Genomic DNA, 26,892 nt, shown 5'->3' with positions numbered 1-26,892 from the left:
ATGGAATAGTTGCAGTATCTGTACTAACGAATCATTTTTGTGCAGTGTAATAAGCAGTGAATAAAACTACAGCTCTAAGTGCAGTGTGCAAATATACTCACCTCTGACTTCATAACATTCCTCAGCTTTACCAAACACTTAGAGTAACTAGATATTAATGGGCACCATAAAAAAATATTTTTTCAGGCCCCCAAAATGTCTAGAGGTTGACCTGTTTTACCAATATTTATTTAAATTGTTTATGAATTAGAGCCTCATGGGGCCCCTATACCTTCTGGGCCCCCCTGGAGTCTCAGGCTCTGCTTCCTCTATAGTTACACCCCTGGTCTCTTCCAAACACTTGGTCTGACCAAATTGGACTGTGCGTGGGGTTCCTAAATGATCTGAACAACCACTGATACAGCGGATTAGAGTTGCTCCAAAATGGAAAATTAGACGTATCAGATGGCAGTGGCCACTATTGATATTACCAACCAACACCAAAAACCTACAGGATTGCAAAGTGGTAGAAGCTCACCAAAATATGAAGTCCAAGGTGAGCAAAACCCCAATCCTTTATCAAAGAAGAATTCAAATGAATCAAGAGTAAATAGGCACTCACGGAACACACTCAGGCCTTTTTAAAAGTAAAATATTTAGTAAATTAAACATATCAAATAAATCCTTACGCATTTCATGTTCAATTCTTAGTATTGCCAACCAACACAAATGTGAATGCCTAGTCTAAACACTGGCAGAAGCATCTTTGCTGTAGCACTTACTTCTTTTAGCATATATTGTCCACCACTAGTTTAGGTCTAAGCTATCAGGTCTAAATGGCCATTGGGTGGCATAAAAATGTAGCCAATTACCTCCAGGGCCTGCAACCCCTCGGGCCCAGCCTGAAGGTCAGTTAGGGGGAGATTTGGGGTGAGTGATTATTTGTGCCCTGGGTACCCCTGGAACTATAGAAGGGTGACTGTTACCCCAATGTTTATATATATCTGTAACCTTGTTATGAGCTAAGGGGGCCCAGTCTGAAGGCCAGTTAGGGGGAGATTTGGGGTGAGTGTTTATTTGTACCCTGGGTACCCCTGGAACTATAGCAGGGTGACACCCCAATGTTTCTATATATCTGTAACCTTGTTATGAGCTAAGGGGCCCAGTCTGAAGGTCAGTTAGGGGGAGATTTGGGGTGAGTGCTTATTTGTACCCTGGGTACCCCTGGAACTATAGCAGGGTGACACCCCAATGTTTCTATATATCTGTAACCTTGTTATGAGCTAAGGGGGCCCAGTCTGAAGGCCAGTTAGGGGGAGATTTGGGGTGAGTGCTTATTTGTACCCTGGGTACCCCTGGAACTATAGCAGGGTGACTGTTACCCCAACGTTTACAGGGCCCGGTGTGTAAAATTTCCAGGTGGACCCCATTCCTAAGCTGCCTGGCCCATATATATAAAAAAAACAGACCCAGGAAAATGAATTCCGTGTATAGACAAAGCAACTGTAAAGAGACAAAAGAGCAATTGTTAACCGTCCTGTAAGTTGGGAGCAATGGGGCCGCCAGTTAAGCAGCAGAGTCTGTATTTATAGAACAAAGTTAATGTGTGACTACATGGCGATGGCCAGTATTTTGGGAAGTGGCCCATGAACATTGAGACACAGGGCTACATTGGATATATACTGTAACACTTATTCATTTTTAGGTGCAAAAATTCAGTTCAGAAAATCCGTTCAGCCAGGAATCCAGGAATAGTCGTGTTATATGGTAACATTGTCAGCCCAGTTTATGCATTGTCTGCCTTCAACTGAAGAAAGTGACCTCTTGGGGATCCTACAAGTTGACATTATTTATAAGAAAGAGGTGGAAGTACAACAATAATAGAATATGATAAAAATGTAAATACAAACAAAAACACACCATCACTAATGTAAATACATTTATTTAAAAAAAATGCAGTATTATGTTCATACAGTATAAAAGTATAAAAAAAAACAATTACATAACAAACTTTTCAGATTAGCTGCCTGTGGTACAATTAAAATGCTTGTATACCACACACACACACACACAGTATAAAAAAACAAAATAAACAATTAATTAAACTTGTCCCAGTAATCTTCTATTAGTTTCAGTGTTCCAGTGTAAAGCTCTGGGAATATCCAGCACAGGGTTCAATAAGTATAGCAACAGTCTCAGGGCAACCGGATTAGCACCCCACTGTGTTTATACACAATGCAAGCGAGGAACAGCTTATTATAACTAAATCACAGTTTAATTCTCTATAGTTCTTATTACTGGCATCAAAAAAAAAAAATATGGAGCTTCAAAGCAACATCCGTTATATGTATAAAAAAAATTAGAATGAACAGGGCACACCAGTCTAGAAAAAAAAACGATTTTATTACATAAAGCAAGAAAAAACTCAACACGTTTCTTGCTTTATGTAATAAAATTGCTTTTTTTTTCTAGACTGGTGTGCCCTGTTCATTCTAATTTTTCTATATATTTATGGGGGCTCAGACAGTGAGCATCCAGCATTTGGATATATTTGAGGTGTGCCAAATTTATGAATGAATAAACATCCAGTATAAGTCTTGGGATTTAAAGGAAAAAATTACGGAAAAGCATTTTTGCTATTAATTGTAATTATTTAGCATTTTTTTAAAGGAAGACACTTTACTGATGCCTCCTTCAGTAAGTGAAAGGCCTTAGTCTGAAATGTCCTATGTTTCTTGCAGGTATCAGGTCCCTGTAAAACTAAGAGAGACACGGTACTGGTGCAGGGGGGGTTCTTCAATAAATCCCTAATAAAGATCTCTTAAATTGCTCATATAAAGTAGACGGCAAAAGTTTTTCCCATTTATCCTTTACCTTGCATAACAAAAAACTTGAAACAAAAAACTGACAACAGCATTTTATAAAAAGAGACTGAGCCGGGTTAACCAAAATAAGTGCAAAAGGTTTTATCATAGGGATTTCTAATCTATTAACTGGTGTCTTCTTCTTCTTCACCGGAGTCAAGGTCACATGCCCTAGGGAAACAGAAAGGAAGAACTCCGCTGTTATACCCATATAAACTGGAGTCGATAGAAAACTATAAACTCTGTCCTGCACCAACATTGGAGTGTTTCGTGGATCCGGACAGGGTGATAGAGAACATGGAGAACAACAAAAGATAAAAAACAAAGGATATGAAAAGGAAATGAAAAGGTCAACAGGGAAAAATAAAGAGGTGAAGGATCATAGGGTGACATGGGGGGATTTACACAGATAGTAGAAGTAGAAGTTGGTTTTTAATCACAATACCTCTGCATGGACGAGTGTTGGAAAACGTCTTTATTGTTCTCAAGGGCAATTATTTTCCCCGTCGTACTGAATTCAGGTGAAGATGGGGTCCCAGCCTGAAGGTCAATATCTTGGATATCCCTGGAACCACAGGAAGATGTTATATACACAGGTATGGGACCTGTTATCCAGAATACAAGGTATCTGGGTTTTTCCGGATAAGGGGTCTTGCCGTAATTTGGATCTCCATAAGTCTACTAGAAAATCATGTAAACATTAAATAAACCCAATAGGCTGGTTTTGCTTCCAATAAGGATTAATTATATCTTAGTTGGGATCAAGTACAAGCGACTGTTTTATTATTACACAGAAAAAGGAAATCATTTTTAAAATTTTTGATTATTTCATTACATGGAGTCTACGGGAGACGGCCTTTCCGTAATTCAGAGCTTTCTGGATAATGGGTTTCCAGATAACTGACCCAATACCTGTATCCATGATCTGGTTATTAGGTAAGGGGGACAAGCCAAATGTTTGAACTCAAATAGGGGGCTGAACCCTAAAGGTCTGAAGATCTCTGCTGTAAGGGACAGTCTGGTGTATCATAGAGAGAAACATGATGAGTTTTTTGGCGTCACTGTAGTCATGGTTATTGTACAGACCTGTATATCATATACACAAACTCTTAAATACATGAGCAGATAGAAGCAGCAATAAGTTGGTTCCTGGCTTTGGAAAGGGAATTGTAAATTCAACGGGAATGACCTTACCTTAACTAGCTTTTAGGGGCAAATTCATCAAGGGTCGAATTTCAAGGGGTTAAATCCCTCGAAATTCGACTGGGGAATAGAATCGAATAGGCAATTCGGGCGAATTTACGCGCTGGCGAATAGTCGAATTGGCCAATATTCGCCAGGCGAATAGGCGATCGATCGAATATTCGCTCGAAGGATTTTCATTCGATCGAATGCCTTTTTATTCAATCAAAAACTTGGAAAACAAGCCTATGGGACTTTCCCATAAAAGCAATTCGGTAGGATTTAGGTGGCGAAGTAGGCAGTCGAAGTATTTTTAAAAGAGACAGTACTTCGACTATCGAATGGGCAAATAGTCGCAGCGTTTTTGCGCTCGATCCAGTACTTCGACTATCGAATGGCGAATAGTCGCAGCGTTTTTGCGCTCGATCTATTCGAATCATTCTACTCAGACGAATTTACGCCAATTCGATAGTCGAGGAGCAAAAGAGATAAAATAAAGCAAGTCCAGTTGATTTGAATTATTTCTATCAATAGGATGAGGGCAATAAAATATTCATACAAACTAACGATTAGTCTTCCTTAACACACAAATGTTCTCCCCCCTTTTCTATGTCCTTCTATTACCTCAATTTCCCATCTCTATGGGGGCAAAGAGACAGAGGGTTCCATGTCTGCAAGGTCCTCCCCACCACCAGTACGAGACATAAGTGCAGGGGCCATGTGTGTTTAGTCATTGGGTTCTTACCAGGTCCCCTCTGGCCATGGGTTCAACACAAGTAGGGCCCACAAATGTAGATGACATGGGGCCTATAGACCCTGAGCTGCTCCACCAGTCTCTGCACTCACCTCTGCAATGGAACTGATCCAGTGACTCCGTCCTCTGTTGGTGTCTCTTCATGATCCCCTTCACAACAGCCTGATCTCTGTATGTTCTGCAATCTTGGGGTATAATTGCTTGACAACCATGAGTGGGCTCTCCTGGAAGAGACAAATATAGAGACTGCAAAAAACGGAACACGAACAGTGGAATGAAACAAAAAACATTCTTGCAAAAATATGCACCATGCCAGCAATTATCCCTCCATGCAAGTCATTGTATCTTTGCACAAAGTTAAAGGAGAACTCAACCCTTAAAATGAATTTGTCTATAAATATCATATTTTACATAATGAGTTTAATGCATCAGTTCAGAATAACATTTATGATCCCCATCTTGGATTGTGTTAGTGGCAGTGGCACTGCACATGCTCAGTTGGCTCTGGGCTGCAAATTTTTGGGGTTTAAGAAAGGTTCACTGATCATTTAAAACGGATTATACAGGGCTGATTATTACATTCAGAGCTGCTCTTCCATCTATTCCACCATTTATTTTGGGGCTAAATATATTAAATGGAGAATTTGAGAAAACAAAGAATTGGGCTTTGTCTCTTGGTGTTTTAACTAAATGTTTTTAAAGGTTTTTCTTTATTTGTTTTGTAAACAGAGAAAGAGAAAAAAAAACTTTGATAAAACATTAAACAATTTGTTACAATTGTGTGTCACTGGTTTTAATTAACATTGCGTCAAAGTCATTATACCCAGTGTACAGACTAGTCTGACATATAAAGAACTTATACATATTAGAGATCCCTCTGTTCTCATCATGTCACCTCTTGTTTAATTGCTGGGGCCTGAATCCCACCACAGGCTCCATATCTTGTAAAAATGTATGGCCCGTACCCCTATGTATGAGTTTAATCAGCGATATTACTGCATTGACTAAATGTATCCAGCTAGACGTTATGGTATGAAGCTTTGTAGATTGTTCTATTGAAAGGGGGTCTTCCAGTGCCAGTGTGTTCAGCGTTGGGGAGAGTGTTCCACAAATTGGGCCTTGAATACATTGCGAATTTGAAAATATCTAAACAGGGGTAAACTGCCAGGAGAGCATGAACACTGTTTTTTTCTTTCAAATTGATTCATGGAATTTGTGTTTAGTTGCGGAGATGACCCGGATATAAGATACTCTACCTGTAATCTTCCCTGAGATTCTTTGTGTTCCTGCAGAATATAACAGTGAAGCAAATGTTGATCACTAAGCTGAGAATCAGGAGGATCAATGAGATGACGTTGATACTAGATGTAGTTGATACTGAAAGGGAGAATGTAAGAAATGTTATGTACATAGGGAATAATGAGACATGGTACTGCTCAGTTGCACGGGGCATGAGGGGGGGTAGCTACTGCCAGTGGGGTAACTATAGAGGAAACAGACCCTGCAGTCACAGGGGGCCCAGGGTGCGGGTTCTGCTTCCTCTATAGCCAAAAATAACCCTCCCCTCCTTCCCCAGCTGCTCTTTTACCTGATGGGGAGACAGTGAGTGTCAGCATGGGGAGGATAGTGGGTGGGGCCTGGGTGGAGAGTGGGTGGGATCAGGGCAGGAGTGGGCAGGATCAGAGTGCGTCGGGCCATTTTGAAGAGTTTTTTGCAGGGGAGCCCGGCTTGGTCAGTAGCTTCATAAACCAGCTGGTGAAGTTACTTCTGACATCACATCGGGACAGCTGAACTGCCAAATACCAAGGTTCTGTCCCGTTGGTTGTCAGAGGTTAATGGAATGGGGAAAACCTAAACAATGATGGATAAGGTTACCCATGACTGTTTGCACATAGATATATCCAGAGGAATGTGCAATTTCATTTCCAGCTACACAAACATAATATCCTTTCCAGGTATCGGCACTGAGCAGTCGCGCAGCCCCCAGTTCCTCCACTCCATCATCAGGCAGGTCCCTGTAATTGAAAGTACAGTGTATAATGCAGTGTCCAAATGGAGCGGAGTTTCCCGAGAATAATCACAAGCTGTAATGTCGTTAGAAATCAAATAGGGGTCTGATTTCTGGGGTACCTGACCAAGTGGCCCTTTGTTTGGCCGGGTGAAGGAGCAGAGCACAAAAGTGGAACGGGGGACGACAAGTGGAGATCAGCCAGTGAGCAGCACAAATAGATTGTTAATATATTACTACATATAATATTAAACTGCACATTTGAACGGTCTTGATGCTAACCTAGCGGTTAATATTTAGAACCTGACAAATTCGGTTATGCCAACCCTTGGGGGATGTGAATCCATGTGGGTAAATGGGGTGGTGACTCCAGGAGTCGAATTTGTGTGATTTCAATACCCCTACCACTCTTTCATTGAACTATGCCTGTGATAGAAATATGATATAACAGGTTTTTGGGCTAATTTCCCAGATAAAATACTGCTGCTTATATGTACCATCAGCCCACTACCCCTAGTTAATCCGTCTCCTCGGTCCTAACCAGGTTTTATTGTGTTATACTGGACCCCTACCACTCTTTCATTGAACTCTTTCATTGTATTCACTCTTTTTCTACTCCCATTGACTTCTCTGTCTCTGTAACTTTCCATTTGTGCCTTCTCTTCCCCGCCCTGCTCTTCTGATCTACTACTACAAGGCCCCCACGTGCTGCTCTAGCATGATACTTTATCTTACTCTCCTTGACTGGGTCCACTATCATAATTTGTTCCCACTTCTGCCCTTGTCTGTTTCGAAGTGTCTAATACTGTTTGTGTTTGTTTCCTGCCATACTTTATACAGTAAGTCATTCATTTAGTTTCAATGATATGCAAATATTTCTACTGAATCTATTGTCAATATATTCTACTCCCTGCACAGTGGCATAACTATCAGGGGTGCAGGAGGTGCAACTGCTCCAGGGCCTGCACCCCCTCGGGGCCCGCCAGTGGTTCGCACAATTGCGAATCCCGGGCCCCGGCACTCCTAGTTACATTACTGAATCACTCCTATAAGAGACTAGTATTGTGAAGGCAGAGGAAGGGGCGTGGCTTCATGATCGGCGCACCGGAGAAGGAACGCACCTGAACCTCAGGCGAGTAATGCGTGTGCATGTTCCTTTAGCGTCGGTGATGGACGTGAGCCGCTGCCACCCCACGCCACGCCACATGCAGCTTGTCTATAAGAAGCTGGGGCCCAAGATAGCGTCAGACTGCGCTTCCTTCTGTTGCGAGTCTTGCGGAAGGCTCGGGGCAGCCCATCGAGGCCACGCACACAGGCCCCTCCAGGCACTCGGCTGATCTTGGGCTGTGTCTGGAAGGAGCTGGTTGGACAGGACTTGTATGGGTGACTAGCTGGCTCCTTCCCGAAGCCCCTCTACACTGTCTCTATGCAGAGATTAGTCAGGGCCCTCCCCGCACACAGATTCCCAGAGGCTCTGGAAGAACTTTCCCTGCCAGACTTCCTAAAACCCCATGCCTTGAGAAAACAGCCCTCCAAATGAATCGATGCTGCTGCTGTGTCTGGGCTGTGAGCCGCAGTGTGTGGTGATTAGACGCAGTGTGACTTGTGTGGCTTAGGCATATGCCAGCCACAGGGGCCTTCTAGTGTTGCAGCGGGTCAGACTGCTCTCTATAAATGGTGGGGGTCATCAAATGCACAGTTATGTGATGCCAATCTGTGGCCATCCAGCTGTTGTGGAAATACAGCACCAATAGCGGAAATCTATCAGGGGCCACTGGGAGTTGAAGTCCAACAGCAGGTGGATGGCTGAAGGTCGGACAAATATGGCTAAAATACAGCTGTGCACTTCAGAATTAATATTAGATTAGCACTGAAACCTGGTTGCACTGTACCAATGGACAAAGCTATGCAAACACTTGCATAAAATATACTGTTCTTATAGTTTATTTGTAAAACACCAACATATTCCTCAGTGTGGCATTAAACAGCTAATTGGTGGCTATGGTTGTGGTCTGCACCAGATTATTTTCACAGTACTGGTACTGTGTTATAAAAATGTAATTTTAGTTGTACAGTACTTTGCTCTAAAAACGTGTACCAGTTTCTGTATGTAAAAATAATTTTTAAGTTTAGTCCTATGACATTGGATCATTAATTGTTACCCGCAGCACATTTGCTCAGGGCGGGGGGGCCCAGTTGCAAATTTCTGCACCGGGGCCCATAGGTGTCTAGTTACGCCACTGTCCCTGCACTGCTGGTCCTGACTACATGTCGCAGCAATCAGCACCCCCGTCAGCCAATTCCAAAATGGCATCGCCAGTTCTGTAATTAACAGAAGCAGAATCACAGAAGAAGGAATTGTTAGAACTGAAGTCTTTGCTCAAGATGCTCACTACTACTACATTGTTTCAATGGCATGTGCAGTCAGGACAAGCAGTGAAGAGAACAGCAGTAGACAAACAGAATGATTTTAATAGAATTGTATTAACAGATACAGGTTTAATTAAGGTCTATTAGATTAAACATTTTTGCATTAGGCAAGATTATTTTTTTTGGTATCAATAATTTTTATTTTTTCATATTATGCTCACAACATATTTTTCTTGTAATGCAATACATGCAGCACATTTATCTGAATATGTTCTACTTTGTTTATACATGTTGTACATATTTAAGTCTATGTTTAAACATCTGTAACACCTTGTAAAGAATAATTAAACATTACACAGTCGCAGCATCATTCATTTATTTCCGATTGTGAACACAGACTTGCATACAATATGATATATCTCCAATATACTTTAATTTAAAAAATCTGTACCGAACCTGACTGTATGCAGTGAAATTCTCCCTTCATTTACTGCTGTGGTTAGGAATTGTCAGACAGTCCCTAACTGCTCTGCAGGGAAAACAGAAAATCTTAACATACTTACCGTTATTTTCATTTCCTGGACTGAACAGGGCAGTGGGCCAATTAGGGGTTAATCGCCCGCCGGAAGGCAGCACAGGAAGTACAATAAAAGTCCATCCGGGTCCCCCCGCGCCCATCTCAACGACTGGAGACAATACCCCCTTAGTAGGGAGGGAAACCCCTGCCCACTGCCCTGCTTCAGTCCAGGAAATGAAAATCACGGTAAGTATTTTAAGATTTTCTGTTTTCCTGTCCTTAACATGGCAGTGGGCCAATAAGGGGATGTAAAAAGCAGAACACATAGGAAGGGATTACTCAGGAACTTTTATTGCAGCTGCTGAAAGGACACTTAGCCCAAATCCAGCTAGGTTTTTCGAATTAACATCAAAACAGTAGTGTTTTGAAACAGTGTTTAGGTTTTCCCAGGTAGCAGCTTTGCAGATCTCATCAGCTGGAACTTGGGCATGGAATGCCCAAGATGCCGCTATACCTCTGGTGGAGTGTGGTTTGACTGATGATGGCCCAGGTACTGTCTGAGAGGAGTAGGCCATGAGAATGCATTCTTTGATCAATGCTGAGATGACTTTTTTGGAAGCCCCCATGCCTCGTCTGGGACCTCCAAAGAGAAGAAGAAGATTTTCAGATTGACACCTTGACACCTTGTGTAGATAGAGCTTTAGGCATCTCACCACATCGAGATTATGGAGTCTTTTCTCTTCTTCGTTCTTAGGATTCTCAAAAACGGAAGGAAGCACTATGTTTTGAGACATGTGGAATTTTATGGCAACCTTGGGAATGAAGTTATCTCGAGTTTTTAGAATGACTTTATCGTGAAGGAACTGGATCTTAGTTTCATCAGATGATAGAGTGTGTAGTTCTCCTACTCTTTTTGCCGAGGATATGGCAAGTAGGAAGACCGTCTTTAACGTCAGAATTTTTAGCGGTATGTCATCTAGAGGTTCAAAGGGTGCTTTGGTTAGTGCATCCAGCACTAGGGAGAGGTCCCAAGGAGGGACTGTGTCTTTAACTGGAGGACGGATTCTGATAAGGCCCTTGAAGAACTTTTTAATCAGAGGATATGAAGACCATTGTATATCAGTATAAGCAGATGTGGCTGAAATCTGCCCTTTCAGAGTAGAGAGAGTCTAGCCTCTAATCCTGACTGCAGGAATTCGAAGATGGTGACCTCTGATATGGAGAAAAGCGATCCGAACTTCTCTAACCCCCAAATAGAAAATTTTCCCCAGATTTTGTTGTATTTGGAAGAGGTCGACATCTTTCTTGATGATCAAGAGTGGTGATTGCTCCCTCTGATAGTCCTTCTGTTCTGAGTTTTATCCTTTCAATTTCCATGCAGTCAGGGCCCAGTAACCAGGTAACCCTGAGGAAGTGTCGTTCACTTAGACACGAAACGCGTAGGTTGATATAGCGCACCCGCTGTGAACACAACTCTGCACTGTGTGAAACAATAAAGCCGGATTGATATTAAAACATCGGTGTTCCCTCCGTTTAATGGCCGGCGCTGCTAGCGAGGAATAATTTGCGTGAAGATTGGTGTACATGGGGCTGGCACCCGAAGTCTCGCGATAGCTGCGACCAGGAAGGGATCGCTGAACGCCGCAGTGAGCTCCGCCATAACCGCTTCTCCATTTGAATAGTCAGGGCCCAGTACCCTGGATCTGGGTGCAGTAGAGATCCCTGGTGTAACAGGTTCGGAGTTACAGGGAGTCTGAACGGCTCCTCTTGAGACATCTGGAGTAAAAGGGGGAACCAGAGTCTTCTCGGCCACCAGGGGGCTATGAGGATGGCCTGTGCTTTGTCCTTCTGAATTTTTTTGATGGTCTTTGCTAACATCGAAATTGGAGGGAAAATGTAAGCTAGTTGGAAATTCCATTGGAAGGAGAAGGCATCCCAGAAGGTCACTCTGTGGTCCTTGTCCCTTGAGCAGAACACTGGATTCTTCTTGTTCTGAAAGGTAGCCATCAGATCTATGGACGTGCAACCCCACTTTAGGCAGATTAGGTCGTGAACCTGTTGATTCAACTCCCACTCCCCAATAGCTGGGAATTTCCTGCTGAGGAGATCTGCTAGAGAGTTTTATGGCCCTTGTATGTAGGAGGCTGTGATGTTGTCCGCGTTGTTTTGAGCCCATTCGAGAATAGTTGTGGTCAAGTGCAACAGTTGTTTGGATCTGGTTCCTCCCTGGTTGTTTATGTAACTCACTGTGGTTAGGTTGTCTGATTTAATCAGGATAGATTTTTTCCTGAGATGTTTTTGGAAGTGCAGGATCGCTAGTGGCCTTCAGTTCCCTCCAGTTGGAGGATTTTTTTGCTTTCCATGGGTGTCCACTTCCCTTGAATTTGGAAATGTTTGAAGTATGCTCCCCACCCCGTTTTGCTTGCATCTGTAGTCAATGTTTCCCATATAGGGCGATAGATACGATAACTTCTACGTTCTCTATTCTGAGCCACCATGAGAGATGAGAGGTCTGCGATTGGTGAATTAACTGGGAGTTTTCCTGGTAATTCCTTTTCCATCGGTCCAGAAATTCTAACTGGAGAGGTCTTGTGTGGATTCGTGCCCATTTCACCGCATCTATGGTGGACATGAATTTCCCCAGAATTTGTTAACATGTCTTGGCTGTCAAAGTTGGATGACGAGACAGATAGTCTGCTTGGTGTTGAATGTCTGAAATCCTTTCCTCGGTTAGGCTTACTTGAAGTTTTTTGGAGTTTATGATAACTCCTAGAAATTTAATCTGTTGTATTGGCTCCAACTTGGACTTTTCCCAGTTGACAAGCCATCCCCATTTTTCCAGAGTATCTAGCACTATACTTAGGTGTTGTAGAAGGAGTTTTTTGGAAGGAGCTTTTACCAGTATATCATCTAGATATGCAAATATCTGGATCCCCTTTAGCCTTAGGAAATCCATCATGGGGGCTAGCACCTTGGTGAAAACTCTTGGGGCTGATGCTAGTCCGAATGGGAGCGCTTGGTATTGAAAGTGCTTGCCAAGGATCAGGAACCGTAAGAATTTGTTGTGTGGTTCCCACACTGGGGCATGCAGATGGGCATCTTGTAAGTTTATTTTGAGTCTTCCAGTCTCCATGGTTTATGAACTGGCTTATAGACCTCAGCGTCTCCATTTTGAACTTTTTTGTTTTGAGGAATTTGTTTAGATGGCCTAGGTTCAAAATTACTCCGAAATCCCCATTCTTTTTTCTTCTTAAGAACAGGTGAGAGTATTTGCCTCTGAAATGTTCTCTTTTGGGGACTTCTGTGATGATCTCTCTGTCTAGTAGGTCCAAAAGGATCTTTTTTAGGGTAGAAGCCCCTAGTGGAGATCGAGGTTTTTCTGAAGACACAAAATGAAAAGTCGGAAAATTTTGAAGGTCCAGGGCATAATCCTGGCTTAGGGTTTTTATGACCCACTGATCTGGCATGTGTTGAGCCCACACTGCCCTGAAATTCTGAAGTCTTCCTCCAAGTTAAGACAGAGGGGCTCGCGCACCCTCATGCCTGATTCTTATCTTGTTTGAAGTCCCTTCTTCCGGGTGCCCCCTGTCCCTGGGTTCTTCTCCAGGGTTGTCTGGTGAAGGGCTTTCCCAGCCTATACTGTTTAGCCTCTTGTCCCTTTTGTCTTGAGGAAGGAAAGCTGATTTTCCTGCAGAGGCTTTTGATATGATCTTGTCAAGTCATTCACCAAACAGTAGTGACCCTTCGAAGGGGAGAGAGCAAAGGTTATGTTTACTTTGAGGGTCTGCATGCCAGTGACGCAGCCAGAGAGCTCTACGAGCTGCCACACTAAGGCCCAAGGCTTTGGCCGAGAGTCTAACGAGATCCATGGATGCTTCCGTGGTGAATTTGTTTGCAGTTTTTAACATCCTGAATCATTTCAATTAGCTGCTTTCTGTCTGTTCCAGAATTGAGGGCTTGTTCCAGTTCTTCTATCCAAATATGGTTGGCTCTGGCTAGGGTGGTAATGGCTATGGAGGCTTGGTTAGACATTCCACATGTTAGGTAAGATTTTCTGAGTGCCTTGTCTTCTTTCAATTGCGTCTTTTAGCGAGACCCCTTTGTCCACAGGCAGGGTAGTACTTCAAGCCACTCTAGTAATGGCTGCATCAACCTTGTGGGAGGCTTGCCAGAGTTTTGCGTCCTCTTCCTCGAACGGATGGCGTCTTCCATTCATCCAAAATGGTATCTTTAATAAGTCTATGTACTGGGAATTTTTCCCCTTTCTTGACCGCTGATCTGAACATCTTGTCATGTTTGGGAGTATCCTCTGTATTGTCAAGTTCCAGAGAAAATCTCATTGCTTTGATGAGGGGTTCCAGGTATTCAAGGTTAAAAGAACAGGTATCTTCTGTCTGTTCTTCTTCTTCTTGATCAGTTAGAGATAGTCCCCCTCCAGAAACACTGGAGTAGTGTGAGGATTCAGCGCGCACGCCAAGACGAACGCCGGCGCAAACGGATGTGCGTCATCTCGCGACGCGCGCCGAAACAGATGGGGGCGCAAAAACGCCCGCTAACGTGAACATTCGCGGCGTGATGACGCAGGACGCTTAAAAGGACACTCAGGGAAAGGCTCTGTGTTTGCTGATAATTTAACCTGCTCCTGAACTTTTTGGAACCCTGACTTCTTGATTCTGGTTTTGACTTCGGCTTTGGATATCGACTTTCGACTGAACTCCGCCTGCATCTGACCCCAGCCTGTTTATCCGTTACGACTGAACTCTGCCTGCATCCGACCTCGGCCTGCTTTCCCGATTACGACTGAACTCCGCCTGCACCGACCCTGGCTTGCTTTCCGACTATTCTTCTGCCTACTCCCTCTGATTACTATTGTCTGCCACAGCTTGTGACACTCCTGCTGGACCTCGTCTCCTCACATCTGGACTCTGGACAGGTGAGGCCTGACAAGTAGTGCGTGTTCAGAGGAAGGACCAGCCACTTCCTGCAGACATTTCTCACAAAGCCTTTTGCCTTGAATTGCTGCTTCTCCGCATGCAATACAGTCTCCTCTGGGAGTCTTCATTCTTTGAGTTTCCTCTCTTAATGGGGGACTCCTGAAAAGTAAGGTATTATAATTACTCATCGCTGCTTGTTGTTTGCATCAATCAAAATGGAAAACTCTGTTAGTGCCTTACCCCCTGGAGCCTGAGCGTCTGCAGCACATGATTGACAGTCTGGAGGAAAACAAATGACATTGTCAAGTAGTTACAAGAGATATTCAAGAAGAACAAGGCTCCCAGCATTTTTAACCTGCATAACACTTACACCTGGGACCAATTGAGAGTACACACAGAAATCCTCAACCTCTGAGATATCTGGCCAGAGAAAAGGAACGCCAGCCTGTTCGTCTGAGTTCAATGAGAGACTAACCTGTGATGTGCGCGTCCTTTTGAACCAGCGCAAAAAAGCTAATGCGCAAATCCGTAGCATGATAACGGAGGCGCCATTCGGTGTATGGGCGCTCGCCGTCTTATCACGCATGCGCTACCTCCATTAAGGCAACATTGCGGCTGATTGCGCCGTTGGCAACAAAGGCCTGTAGCCCCCCGGCTTCCCCTGGAACACACAAAAGGCAAAGACCTCGGTCCCAGGCGCTTCAGAGGGAGAGAGTAGCACCTCTGGTATAGGAGGTATCTTCTACAGGAGTATTGAGATGGGCGCGGGGGGACCCGGATGGACTTTTATTGTTCTTCCCGTGCCACCTTCCGGCGAGGGATTAACCCCTTATTGGTCCACTGCCATGCTAAGGACAGGAATAATATGATATTGATAATATATCTCCAATTTACTTTCATTAAAAAATGCGTACAGTTTTTATAAGAAACCGACTGTATGCAGAGAAATTCTCCCTTTATTTACTGCTGTGGATACGAATTGTCAGATGGTCCCTAACTGCTCTGCATGTTATGAACAGCAGGGGGAGCCCCCGCCTTAAGCTGGCCGTAGACTCAAAGATCCGCTCGTTTGGCGATGGCATGGCTATATCGGGGGTAATCCGAACGTTCAGCCATGCGGTCGAACAATCGGATTATGATATGCCAAGGGGCTCAGACGGGTCGGTCGGGTAAAAATCAAACCTTCCCGATCTATATCGTGGCCAGCTATCGATCGGGAAGACCCGTCAGAAGCCCCCATACACAGGCCGATATCGGCAGCTTTATCTGCCCGTGTATGGCCACCTTTACTTCCCAGCCATGCAGAACTCAAGCAGCTTTGTTTGTTTCCCTGTAGAGCAGTCGGCGACTGTGTAGAGATTTGTATTGGATTTTATTTTTGCCTTTACATCCCCTTTACTGTTTCCAACTCCAGCTGCAGGGACAAAGATCATGGAGCCAGATTTAAACAGATAAACTGGGATTCTATTTGGAGGATTATTTTGCTGCAGCCACTGGTTCTGCAGAGTTGGATAAAGTTTGTATTAAACAATACAAAAACTATAAAATCCACATTAGATTACATGACAACACAGGAGCCAGTGCAGTCTGTATATTCTGATTATTAATCAGTCTTGCTGTATCGGCTTCTGGCAGATATTATTTGACTTGTGCTGTTTTGATAATTTATGATAATCCATAAGCAGCCCAGACCACACTGAGCATGTGCACAGTCTTGGTCTTGCAAAAATGTATAACAAAGTTACAAGATGGTGACCCCCTGTGGCCAACTTTGAAAGCATAAATCATTTGTTTGATTAGGCTTGTGGTGCAGTAAGTTCATGTTTATGTTTAGTATACAAAATACAGCATTTCTAGCCTTATTCTATTTTACACTTTCTCTTTAAATTGATATGTAATATGGAGAATATTAAATTATATTAAGGACACACCGGATTCAGCCTTTTTCAGCCGGATTCGGAATCGGCTGGATCCTTCTGCCCGGCTGAAACAAATCCTAATTTGCATATGCAAATTAGTGGCAGGGAGGGAAAGTGCATGACTTTCTGCCAAAAAACAAGGAAGTAAAAAATGTTTTCCCCTTCCCACCCCTAATTGGCGTACGCAATTAGGATTCGGATTCTGTTCGGTATTCTGCCGAATCTTTCGTGAAGGATTCGGTGGTTCGGATGAATCCAAAATAGTGGATTTGGTGCATCCCTAAATTATAAATACGGATCCAGAAACGTATCGCTTTAGGACTGGTCCACCAAATGTGGGCCATTGTCCCTCGGGCTGCACATCCTCGAACGCAATTCTCATTTGTACCCGGGTATATTTTGGCAAGTCTAACTGGGGTAAGGTACCATCTGAACAACACCTTGGATCCTGCCACCAAAAGTACTGTATTTACTGAGCTACTCTTCAGATTGACCCAAATCTGTGACCATTCCTTATCTGATAACTTTTTCCCTAAATCAGATTCCCATGAGGCAAGGTTGTATTTTTTATTATTTGGGAGATAATCCCCCTTACTCTACACTTTCCAGTAGAAATTCTACATGATAAATCCGTAACTCATTATTTCTGTGTTTAGGGGCTTGGGTTCTCATACCATGAAATCACTAATATGTAAAAACTCTGAGCACCAGATAACCCCTACTTACTTCTCATCCCTTCTCCATAAGTACTCAGTAGCTGGGGGGTTGGAGTTTGCTTTGCAGGATAGTTGGATGGTTCCATCATCCTTCTCTATGACTTTGGCCTTCACTTCTGGAGCATCTATAAAACACAATTGGAGACAGCGCCAAACATAACCGGCGCTCAATTATATAACGCAAGATCAATTATATAACACAAGATTCAGCCGACCCTCAAACATAAATGCCGAATTTGGTGCATCCCAAGGAAATCGCAACTTTCAACTTTCCTGAGAATCTTAGCAGAAAACCCACAAATACCTACAGTAAATGTTCTGTATGGTCAGAGTCCGACTCCAGTTCTCCATGGACTTCCCGTTAGACTGAGAGACGACACAGGTAACATTACGGCCGTTATGACTGCGGAGAGGGACTGTTAACAACTGACTGCAAGTAGAGACGGTGCCGTTTTCATGGTTTGTAGATTCCTCTTCCGAAAAGTAGTGGGTGTCACTGAAGATCCAGGTGATATTTACTGCTGGCTTGGCAGCCCATACACAGCACAAAGCAATGGGCATAGACGTAGGTCCGGATAATACCGGTTCTGTAGGTTCCACAGAGATTTTTGGAGGAACTAATATAAAAAACATATTTTTATATTTCAGAGGCTGTCCAATAATAGGCACTATAAGTTACATTTGGTGGTCCTACAATGAGCTGTATAAAATATACCGACTAATTGATTCACGACTTGCACAGACAACTGGAGAGGCATTAAAATAGATGCTATACCCATAACTGCTGGTTATCGCCAATTTGAAAACCCGGAAAAACTCTACTTTCTTAATGGAGAAACAATCTATAGTTTTATTAGTACTACAGGACAAACAAAAATTGTTCTATAAGATCTGGGATCCCTGGATCCAACACAAAATTCCTCAAAGATTTAATGATGACACTCTAAAGGGTGCGTTTGCCTTTAAATTAACTGTTAGTATGACGTAGAGAGGGATATTGTGAGACAATTTGCAATTGGTTTTCATTTTTTATTATTTGTGGTTTCTGAGTTATTTAGCTTTTTATCCAGCAGCTCTCCGATTTGCAGTTTCAGACATCTGGTTGCTAGGGTCCAAATTACCGTAGCAACCATGCATTGATCTGAATAAGAGACTGGAGTATAAATGAAAGAGGAGTAATAAAAAGTAGCAATAACAATAAATGTGTAGCCTTATACAGAGCATTTGTTTTTAGATGGGGTCAGTGACCCCCATTTGGAAGCTGGAAAGAGTCAGAAAAAGGCAAATCATTCAAAAACTATTAAAAAAAGAAAAAGTTGCTTAGAATTAGCCTTTCTATAACAACATTTACTAAAAGTTAAAGGTGAACCACCTCTCTAACATTATTGTCACAAATAGGAACTGGCACCATAAATGTAACTTTCTCTGGCTTAATATTCGGTGAGAATATTTGATATCTGATCAGGTATATTACTATATTCCTCCATAGCTTTTTATACAATTTCACTTATAGAACAGAATGGAATTTGGCTGCTATAGACATTGTATTCTAATAATAAACTATAGATATCGGATCCGTTATCCGGGAACCCATTATCCAGAAAGCTCTGAATTACAGAAAGGCCGTCTCCCATAGACTCTATTTTATCTAAATAATCCAAATATTTAAAAGATAATTTCCTTTTTCTGTGTAATAATAAAACAGTCGCTTGTACTTGATCCCAACTAAGATATAATTAATCCTTATTGGAGGCAAAACCAGCCTATTGGGTTTATTTAATGTTTATGTGATTTTATAGTGGAATTAAGGTATGAAGATCCAAATTATGGAAAGATCGGTTATCCAGAAAACCCCAGGTCCTGGATAACAGGTCACATACCTGTACTGTACTAAAGTTCAATTCTATAAAAAACAATTATGAGCTACACCTGTCGAGAGGATCTCACATATTCATTTGTACCAAAGCACGACTTCGAAAAAAAGAGACTTAACCCCTCGAAATCGATGATTTAATTCTCCATAATAAAAAATAGAAACAACTAAATATCAGGTAAACATTAAATAAACCCAATAGGCTGGTTTTGCTTCCAATAAGGATTAATTATATCTTAGTTGGGATCAAGTACAATTGACTTTTTTATCATTACGGGTATGGGATCTGTTATCCAGAATGCTCAGGACCTGAGGTTTTCCGGATAAAGGATCTTTCTGTAACTTGGATCTTCATACCTTAAGTCTACTAGAAAATCATATAAACATTAAATAAACCCAATAGGCTGGTTTTGCTTCCAATAAGGATTAATTGTATCTTAGTTGGGATCAAGTACAAGCGACTGTTTTATTATTACACAGAAAAAGGAAATCATTTTTAAAAATGTGGATTATTTGATTACCGTATAATGGAGATTGGGAGACGGCCTTTCTATAATTCAGATCTTTCCATAATTTGGATCTTCATACCTTAAGTCTACTAGAAAATCATATAAACATGAAATAAAGCCAATAGGCTGGTTTTGCCTCCAATAAGGATTAATTATATCTTAGTTGGGATCAAGTACAAGTTACTGTTTTATTATTACACAGACAAAGGAAATCGTTTCCAAAAATTAGAAAGATTTGTTTACGATACCTTCCTGTAATTCGGAGCTTTCTGGATAAGGGATTCCGGATAACAGGTCCTATACCTGTACATTGTATGTATGTGAAATAAAAAAAACTACTTTCATACTGCCTAAGGGTTCAACTATACGGACGTTTTCTTTGCGTTTGTGCCGATTACGACGCGCTGCGCCAAAACGCAGGCGTCAGTCGGAGGCGACAGAAAACAAGGTAAGCAACAGGAACGTCGGATAGTGTCGCGCGTCTGCGTCGGATGAACTCTGCAACACCATCTGACATTTGTATTTCTTACCTTTGTTTGCGTTGTCGCCTGCGTTTTGGTGCAGCGCATTGGAACCGGCACAAACACAGACAAATGGCCCGTGTAGTTGTACCCTAAGAGTTATACATACATATCACAATGAATTACTATGTATACGTTTACACCCAAAACTTGATATCCACAGCTTAAAAGCAGATTAACCTAAACAAGGGTTTAAGTATTGTGGCAATTTCACACATCTGTCTGCCCCCCCATCCAAAAGGAGAACACGCAGACATCCTGTGGCCAACGAATTTTCCTTCCTGTTAGAAAAAAATGAGTTCAATACAGTGTGTATATATATAAATATAGAAGTAGTTTATGCTTAAAGGAGAACTAGCCCTAAAAATAAATATGGTTGGAAATGCTACATTTTATATATTGAACTTACTGAACCAGCCTAAAGTTTCAGCATCTCTATGGTAGTTTATATAGTTATTGTTCAGGTCTTCAACATTGTCACAGGAGCTCCCCATCTTGGATTTTGTTAGGAGAGTCTGTGACACTCACATGCTCAGTGGGCTCTGATTGGCTGTTGAGAAGCTAAGCTTAGGGCTCGTCACTAATTATCCAGCAGAAAATGAGCTTCCCTGGCTGTAATATAAGCTGATGCTACAGGTTTGCTGATTATTAAATTCTGATGCTAATTGCACTGGTTTCTGTGCTGCCATGTAGTAATTATGTGTATTAATTACTAATCAGCCTTATATTGTGACATTTCTATTCTATGTGTACTGTATATTGTGAGTGGCTCCCTAAGCTCAGTAAGTGACAGCAGCACAGAGCATGTGCAGTGAATCAGCAGAAAAGAAGATGGGGAGCTACTGGGGCATCTTTGGAGACACAGATCTTTACTGCTAAAGGGCTGTGGTTGCCTTGGGCTGGTACAGAAGCACAAAACATCACGTACAACATTTCTAGCTACTTCTTTAGTTAGGCTTTACTCCTCCTTTATGTCTACAAACACCTACGGTACAGCCCCCCCCCATAACCAAAAACAAGAGGCCAGGGCATCACATGGGACCTAGGGATACAACTAGGGTTGGCACCTTTTACGAAAAAAATTGAACGGCCAGTGGTGGGGCAGAAACAAAAGGGGCGGGTCGTAACGTAAAGAGTCAGGCCGTGATGCAAAATGGGCGGGGGCATGATGCAAAAAGGGGTGGGGCCACATCACGCTATGGCCACAAGGTGGAGAAAAGATACATTTGGAGCGGAGGGCTAAGGTCTTTTGTTAAGGGTATTACAAGTTTACCAGCAACTACATTGCCGGTAAATTTGTAATACCGACCCCGTCAGGTGTTTTACCGGCCAGTAAAATACCAGCCGGGTGGCAACCCTAGATACATCTAAGGGCACATGTCTGTGCAAGTCCCCGAATGGTGACATTCCGCTTATCTTAACGTATTCTCACAAACCACCATCTGATCAGAGACGGTTACGCAAAATGACAAATTCTCATTGGATAATATATTTGCTCAATCAGGCCCTTGTGCAGCCATCAGAAGCAACGTGTAGGACACCAGGAACTAGGAAAAGAAGACAAGACTAACAACTGGAGAAGGAGATGGAGTTGCAGTGAAGAGGAGGAGAATGGAGGAAAGTCAGGACAGTTTCCATTGAGCGTGCTCCTCCTGATCCTTACTCAGCTCCACTTAAAGGAAAACTATACCCCCCAAACAATGTAGGTCTCTATAGAAAGATATTGCATAAACAGCTCATATGTAAAATCCTGCTTCATGTAAATAAACCATTTTCATAATAATATACTTTTCTAGTAGTATGTGCCATTGGGTAATCATAAATAGAAAATTGCCATTTTAAAAAATAAGGGCCGCCCCCTGGGATCGTTTGGGGGGTAGTTTTCCTTTAACTAAGAACCATTTGTTATGTAACCATAACATAATACATATCTGAATGGAAAGAATGAAACAGGAGGGTGATTTAGACAAGCTGTTTGTTGACAGTGTCTTGAGATCTACTGGTAGATCCCGATCTACCTTTTGGGCACCCCTGGATTAGAGGATTAACCCTTTACATTCCAAGCATGTATCTCCTATGTGCTGGCAGGCAAAGGCACTAACTGCCAAGATCATAGCACATACATTGGTTGGCAGTTTGGCCTCTACTGGGATCACCTGACAACGAGAGGAGCTACAACATGGAGCAGATATTGAGTGCAGAGGACCTCTTGTCTTTGTCCACATATTTAGTTAAACCTATGCACATTGAGCATCAGACTTTTCAGTGAACCCCTGATATTCATATTTGTTACAAGTATGGCAGCACATCCAGGTCACAATAATAAAACCTTTATTTCACGTATGGCTCCATAGCAGCAATGTATTGGACCATGCAGGACCTTTCTCAAGATCAAGCTTTGTCAGCCTGATAAAGGACCATCATGGTCTGAAACTACTGTGACTATTTATATTTAGCATGTTATTAAATACACAATCCACTCTCACCCTGGATGAACAGTTTAATCTCCCCTTCATTTGTCCCACTGGGAAATGTTGTGTAGATACAGAGGTAGGTGCCCTCATCAGTCAGGGTTACATTGGGTATCAGTATGGAGCCTCCAAGATCCCCATTGCCCAGAAATCTCACTCTCTCCCCAAACGGAGTCAGGTGCAGGGGTTCCTCTCCTTTGCTGTAAGTTAGGAAATTCTCATTGTTGGGCGACAACTTCCTCTGCCAAGTGACTTGGGATATCAATTCCAGGGTTTTCACTTTGCAGAACAACTTAATGTCCGACCCCAACTTGGCATTAACCTTTCCGTCAACGATCACCAAGACTGGAAAAATAAAAAAAATAATTATACATCACACATAAGGACTTCACGAAAGTTTTTATAAAAATATATATTCCAAGTGTCAAATATATTGGGGAATAATAAAAATTCTTTAAGGGTTTCCGAAATAATCAGGTCACTCTTCACCACCCCCTCTCTGCAACCTGTCTCTCTACATGCAGCTTTGTGTCGGAGTTAGAAAGACATCTCTTGTGTAATGTTTGGCAAAGGGATCAAACACCAGCGTAAACACATTGCGTTTTGCCATGACAATGTAGTCAAGATAATGATCTCTCAGTGGAACCTACACCGACACAAAGCTGCGAGTAGAGTGACTGACCCAAAATCTGACTACGACTCCTGCATAAAGACTCAATGTAGAGAGACAGGTCGCTGGGAGGAAGACTGAGAAGAGTAACTTTATTTCAGAAATTCTACATAATTTGGAAAGTTCCTTATTCCCATCAGGTGAAGCTTATATTACATGTCTTTTTATACCTCATATTTATCAGATAAAAGTTGAAAGACAGATTTCACCCTTTAGCCCTCCTGAATTTATTGTCATTACTCCTTACTGATCATTTTAAATGGGTGGTCACTGACCCCATCTAAAAACAAATGCTCTGTAAGGCTACAAATTTATCGTTATTGCTACTTTTTATTACATTACATTCAATCAGTAGATAGATAAGTACTACTATAGTTTATATAAACAAGCTGCTGTGTAGTCATGGGGGCAGCCATTCAAGCACAGGATACACAGTAGATAACAGATAAGTACTACTATAGTTTATATAAACAAGCTGCTGTGTAGCCATGGGGGCAGCCATTCAAGCAGAGGATACACAGTAGATAACAGATAAGTACTACTATAGTTTATATAAACAAGCTGCTGTGTAGCCATGGGGGCAGCCATTCAAGCACAGGATACTCAGTAGATAACAGATAAGTACTACTATAGTTTATATAAAAAAGCTGCTGTGTAGCCATGGGGGCAGCCATTCAAGCACAGGATACTCAGTAGATAACAGATAAGTACTACTATAGTTTATATAAAAAAGCTGCTGTGTAGCCATGGGGGCAGCCATTCAAGCACAGGATACTCAGTAGATAACAGATAAGTACTACTATAGTTTATATAAACAAGCTGCTGTGTAGCCATGGGGACAGCCATTCAAGCACAGGATACACAGTAGATAACAGATAAGTACTACTATAGTTTATATAAACAAGCTGCTGTGTAGCCATGGGGGCAGCCATTCAAGCACAGGATACTCAGTAGATAACAGATAAGTACTACTATAGTTTATATAAACAAGCTGTTGTATAGCCATGGGGGCAGCCATTCAAGCACAGGATACACAGTAGATAACAGATAAGTACTACTATAGTTTATATAAACAAGCTGCTGTGTAGCCATGGGGGCAGCCATTCAAGCACAGGATACACAGTAGATAACAGATAAGTACTACTATAGTTTATATAAACAAGCTGCTGTGTAGCCATGGGGGCAGCCATTCAAGCACAGGATACACAGTAGATAACAGATAAGTACTGCTATAGTTTATATAAACAAGCTGCTGTGTAGCCATGGGGGCAGCCATTCAAGCACAGGATACTCAGTAGATAACAGATAAGTACTACTATAGTTTATATAAACAAGCTGCTGTGTAGCCATGGGGGCAGCCACTCAAGCACAGGATACACCGTAGATAACAGATAAGTACTACTATAATTTATATAAACAAGTTGCTGTGTAGCCATGGGGGCAGCCATTCAAGCACAGGATACACAGTAGATAACAGATAAGTACTACTATAGTTTATATAAACATGCTGTTGTGTAGCCATGGGGGCAGCCATTCAAGCACAGGATACACAGTAGATAACAGATAAGTACTACTATAGTTTATATAAACAAGCTGTTGTATAGCCATGGGGGCAGCCATTCAAGCACAGGATACACAGTAGATAACAGATAAGTACTACTATAGTTTATATAAACAAGCTGTTGTATAGCCATGGGGGCAGCCATTCAAGCACAGGATACACAGTAGATAACAGATAAATACTACTATAGTTTATATAAACAAGCTGCTGTGTAGCCATGGGGGCAGCCATTCAAGCACAGGATACACAGTAGATAACAGATAAGTACTACTATAGTTTATATAAACAAGCTGCTGTGTAGCCATGGGGGCAGCCATTCAAGCACAGAATACACAGTAGATAACAGATAAGTACTACTATAGTTTATATAAACAAGCTGCTGTGTAGCCATGGGGGCAGCCATTCAAGCACAGGATACACAGTAGATAACAGATAAGTACTACTATAGTTTATATAAACAAGTTGCGGAGGGGGGGAGGTCAGGAGTGGCGACTATGTCTGTCGATACTTTCTGGGCCGGCGGGTCCGTGAGGGCTGAGGTTTTTCCCCCGGTGTCCCACCAGCCCAGTCCAACGCTGATAAAATATTTGTAGCCTTACAGAGCATTTGTTTTTAGATTTGGTCAGTGACCCTTAGTTGAAAGCTGGAAAGTCACCACCCCCTTAAAATCAGTAGAAACAAGACAAGAATGTAATTAGAAATGAGCTTGAACTTACACTTTTATTTGCCAAAAAGAAAGTCTTTATGTATATTATTTATTTGGGAAGGTTCCCCCCACAGGTCATTTGGTTGTTTCCCAAGTTTCTGCGCCAAAAACAATCCCTAGAGTCAGCGACCCCTACCCCTTACAGGAGCCCCAGACTCATTAGACAAACACCACGTGATTTACACTTGTAACTAAATGAGGGAAAGAGCCGAATATGTCAGAGAATGAGCCCCACGTGTCCACTACTACAACAAAGAAACACTTGTTGCCAGCGCGGGATACTGATTGGTTCCTCCGCCGCCGCCAGACTCTGCAGTTCCGCACTCACCCGGTACTTCCCCTCTCACCTTGTGCGGACACTGACGTCACCGACATCAGCAGGAGCAGCGGAGTCAGTAACGGGGGTCCCCAGTCGTCTCGAGGTACCGACATATTCCAGCTAAAGATTCACACGGGGGCGGGGCAATTGTAGGCGGGGCCAATTATACCCAATTCCAGCAGCAGAGACTGTGACACTGACTGTACATATAACACCACCGATACACTAACGTAATTGCCCCTCCCCCCAGTAATTAGTCATTTTAACTAAGTGATTCAAAGGGGTTGTTCACCTTTAAATTAACTTAGTATGATTTAGAGTGATATTCTGAGACAATTTGCTATTAGTTTTCATTTTTTTATTATTCGTGGTTTTTGAGTTATTTAGCTTTTTATTCAGCAGCTCTCTAGTTTGTCATTTCAGCCATCTGGTTGTTAGGGTCCAAATTCCCCTAGCAACCATGCACTGATATGAATAAGAGACTGAAATATGAATAGGAGAGGCCTGAATAGAAAGAGGAGTAATAAAAAGTAGCAATAACAATACATTTGTAGCCTTACAGAGCATTTGTTTTTAGATGGGGTCAGTGACCCCCATTTGAGGGCTGGAAAAAGTCAGAAGAAGAAGGCAAATAATTAAAAACATTCTAAAAATAAATAATGCAGACCAATTGAAAAGTTGCTGAGAATTGGCCATTCTATAACTACTAAACGTTAACATAAAGGTTAACCTCCCCTTTTATCCTGGGCCCCTAAACCATTTAGTCAGGACAGCGCCAATGTAGCTGCACTTTGCCTACATAAGTCACATGACATTCATATCATTGGCTCTGACTGTCAGTTTAGGCCCCACATTTGCCATTAAATTTTCAGCTTTAAGTTAACTTTTAGTATGTTATAGATTGGCTAATTCAAAGCACCTTTTCAATTGGCCTTCATTTTTTCTATTTTATAGTTTTTTGTAATGATGTGTCTTCTTCTTCTGACTCCAGCTTTTAAATGGGGGTCACTGACCCCCAG

General features: G+C 42.2%; 1 protein-coding gene across 1 annotated transcript; it reads right to left on the bottom strand.

Annotated features, from left to right (window-relative positions):
* Window positions 1-1,905: 1,905 nt before the first annotated feature.
* On the bottom strand, window positions 1,906-26,055 carry nectin1l1.L (nectin cell adhesion molecule 1 like 1 L homeolog). Its single transcript, XM_018245850.2, has 9 exons — window positions 25,902-26,055; window positions 22,633-22,962; window positions 17,552-17,860; window positions 17,254-17,368; window positions 6,655-6,794; window positions 6,036-6,156; window positions 4,872-5,003; window positions 3,289-3,408; window positions 1,906-3,014 (listed from the first exon to the last, which is right to left on the bottom strand). The coding sequence occupies exons 1-9, from the start codon at window positions 25,984-25,986 to the stop codon at window positions 2,969-2,971; spliced, it is 1,398 nt and encodes a 465-aa protein (XP_018101339.1). The 5' UTR covers window positions 25,987-26,055; the 3' UTR covers window positions 1,906-2,968.
* Window positions 26,056-26,892: the final 837 nt, after the last annotated feature.

The sequence above is a fragment of the Xenopus laevis genome, chromosome 2L (assembly GCF_017654675.1).
Source record: "Xenopus laevis strain J_2021 chromosome 2L, Xenopus_laevis_v10.1, whole genome shotgun sequence".
NCBI classification, from domain to species: Eukaryota; Metazoa; Chordata; class Amphibia; order Anura; family Pipidae; genus Xenopus; species Xenopus laevis.
This window is presented reverse-complemented; position numbering and strand designations above follow the sequence as displayed.